Source organism: Octopus sinensis, linkage group LG6 (assembly GCF_006345805.1).
Source record: "Octopus sinensis linkage group LG6, ASM634580v1, whole genome shotgun sequence".
Classification (NCBI taxonomy): Eukaryota; Metazoa; Mollusca; class Cephalopoda; order Octopoda; family Octopodidae; genus Octopus; species Octopus sinensis.
This window is the reverse complement of record NC_043002.1, coordinates 116,235,018-116,238,418: the sequence shown is the minus strand read 5'-3', so window position 1 is coordinate 116,238,418 and position 3,401 is coordinate 116,235,018. Positions and strand designations below refer to the sequence as shown.

The window sequence follows — 3,401 nt, the reverse complement described above, 5'->3', positions numbered from 1 at the left end:
GTTTTTTAATAACTTGCTTTCGATACGGCTCGTATTGCTCTGTTTCCGTGTGCATAGCTGTTTTATATCTGTAATTTCACTTGTTCATGTATTGTTGTATTTATTGGTCTTGTAGTACCTATCACTATTGGGATTGTTTATAGAGTCGATTCGCATATTCGATACAATTCGATTTCTAAGCTCCCACTACCTAGGTCTTTATAATGCAGCCAAATTTCTTTTTATCAGATACAAATCCTTATATTTAACTTATAAGTACTAACATGTTTTCTTGGATCGCTTTATCATTCTCAACTAAGCCTTGTGGATGTAGTTGCAGTAATCCTCACTGTACCAGTTCTCTATGCTTCATCACCTTCACTATCATCTTCAGCGTTGACAGTTACTGCTAAAGAATATTTGAGGCTAAAAAGTTAAATGAAAACTTAATCTATATATATATATTATGAAATACCACACTGGTCTTCAAACTAAAAAAAAAGGAAATTGTTTGAGAGGTTGGATCTGTTGTGAGGTTTGTCCACTAATGCGATGCAGTTTCTTTCTCAAACTTCTACAGCTACAATAACAACATCAGTTAATGTGGCTGTTAACAGTTTAAAACACAATCACTTAAACTCATTTTTTATTCCTCTTTTGTCTCTCAACCCCATTATTTCTCGATCTCATATTCTTTGCTTTGCAATTCACACAATCCTTCTGCATCCCTCTGCAATTCCCACTCAATCTATTTTTCTCTTCAACTACAAATATACTGCTTTACAAACTAAACATTATCCCGGCCACGTAACAAAATATTTTTTTTTAAAAAAGGACATGATTGGCAAGCCATTAATCTAACCGAGTCGGTATCAAATCTCCTTCAGCGGAAGCTTCTTTAAATTGCATTACATTTAAGGGGGTTAAGACAGATTTTATAAGATAACTGATTCTTGTAAGATATCGATTAGTTATTCAATACCTTCTTGACATTTAACGGTAACATTCAGATTCTAAAGCTGAAATTATCTCCAAAGACTGCAAGCTTAACTCCATATACTAAGGAGTCTGTTCACTTAAACACATTACGAATGATCAGCACACACTGTAACTGGAATGATAAACGTTTAATTAAGAAATTCTAATATTATCAAAGCAAAAAACAAAATCTCCATTAACGTGGTTGAAAATATTTAGATAAATAATTTTGGTAATTTATTTAATCTTATAAATTATACATATATCTTTTATCTTTTATCTTTCATCTTTTACTTGTTTCATGCGGCCATGCTGGGGTACCGTCTTGAAGATAGATAGATAGATAGATAGATAGATAGATAGATAGATAGATAGATAGATAGATAGATAGATAGATAGATAGATAGATAGATAGATAGATAGATAGATAGATAGATAGATATATTAGATAGACAATTCAAATAAACGAATGTGCACAAGAAATTATTAGCTTGACACTCAGGGAAAAGAGAGTTTGACGTTTTGAACATAGCTCTCTGTCGGAAAGAAGCAAGGTAGAAGTCCAAAGAAGGTAAATAAATCACCAGCAGTACATGTGTAGTTACATCGCTGTGTATATATATATATATATATATATATATATATATATATATATATATATATATATATATATATATATATATATACAACGGGCTTCTTTCAGTTTCCCTCTACCTAATCCACTCACAAAGCTTTGATCAGCCCGAAGCTGATAGGAGACACTTGTCCAAGGTACCCCGCAGCGGAACTGAAACCAGAACCATGTGGTTGAGAAGCAAGCTTCTTACCACACAGGCACGCCTTATACTGTTCATATTATCCCTTTCTTGTTTCAGACATTAGACTGCAGCCATGCTGAGGAATCGCCTTGAAGGGTTTAGTCGAATCCTGGTAATTATTTAATTGATCTCTTTTGCCAAACCACTGGTTTCGGGGACGTAAACAAACCAGCATCGGCTGCCATGCTGTGGTGGGGACAAACACAAGCACACATATACACATGTGTGTGTGTAGGTGTGTGTGTGTGTGTGTGTGTAGGTGCCTGTGTGTGTACATATATATTTATAAATAGCAGGCTTATTGCAGTTTCCGGCTACCAAATCCACTCAAAAAGGTCTGTATGAGGCTATAGTAGAAAACACTTGCTCAACGTGCCACGTAGTCAAACAAAACCCAGAACGGTGGGGTTGGGGTGTAAGCTCCTTATTACACAGCCACGCCTACACGTATTTATATAATTTTGATAAAGCATATTTGCTAAATTATAATCTAATTAAATTATATTGGAATTATATATAATTGCAATATAAGACACACGGTCGTAAGGTAATACAAAAGTCTAACACATACCCGGCTTTTGATGAACATTAAAGGTATTTCGTAAAGTACAAACTCAAAACAAAACTGTCATAAACTGGTTGTAAATATCAGAAATATACAGCTTTGGTGATTTTAATTCCAATTAATTTGTGACAAACACTGAGCTGCAAAAACATAGAACTTTCATTAATGAAGCAAAAAAAAATGTGAAGTTGTTAAAAATAGAAAATTATCTTACTTTAGCTGGTATAGAAGAATTGGGATATTCCATTATTCTCCAAATTTTTGGTTTCCAGTTTTGCCAAAATGTTCTTTCACTGACATCATCACTAATACCAAATATATTTGGTACTTCGTCTTCATGGATATCTTCATCTCCGTTATCCAATTCAGTGACAGTCTGCTGGGCTTCTCGGTGTGCACGGTAATTTGACCAACAACAAGGTTCTATTTGTTTTTCGTCAAGACCCCAAAAGTTTAATTCATTTTCAAAAAGTGGACCACATACATCTGTAGGAACATGAAGAAATCCCGTTCTGTAATAGTTCAGAATCATAGAGAATACTCCGGGATGACGATCAAAGAAAAATTCGTCTGTTACAGGATCGTAATCAGGGTTACTAGCGGTTGTCTCAGTTAGCCAAGACAATCGAGTATCAGGAATATTTTTTAACGTCGATTTGTAAGTTTCATAACGAATACCACTGACATTTATTATTATCCTGTTGTCAAATCGTCTTGATGGCATCATAGAAACTTTTGGTATTAGCGACGTGCACAAAGTACGTTCTTTCTCCATTGTATCTTTAAAATGCTTTCAACGCCAGAACCATTAATAAATATCAATTTCTACGGAGAATTAGCAAAAGCACTTCACGGAGCAAAACAATGATAGAACAGGTTCCAAAATTCTTCAGAAAATTTTTATGCTTGAGGTAGAAAAATGTTTACATTTTAAATGAAATTCACTTGAAAATATTCAGCTTCCTACTTTCTCTGGAAACAAGCGTAATTCCACACTCGAAATGTTCCACTACTTCTATTTGATTCATTCCATCTTAGTAATTGAAACTCGTAATACATTT

At 34.1% G+C, this 3,401-nt stretch overlaps 1 protein-coding gene across 1 annotated transcript in view; it reads right to left on the bottom strand.

The window, feature by feature from the left end:
• LOC115213331 (potassium voltage-gated channel protein Shaw-like) overlaps positions 1 to 3,135 on the bottom strand; it is a 44,273-nt gene extending 41,138 nt beyond the window's left edge. The window contains exon 1 of the mRNA XM_036503500.1: positions 2,555 to 3,135. Coding sequence (XP_036359393.1) covers positions 2,555 to 3,115 — 561 coding nt within the window. The 5' untranslated portion in view covers positions 3,116 to 3,135. The remainder of the gene's footprint in view (positions 1 to 2,554) is intronic.
• Positions 3,136 to 3,401: the final 266 nt, after the last annotated feature.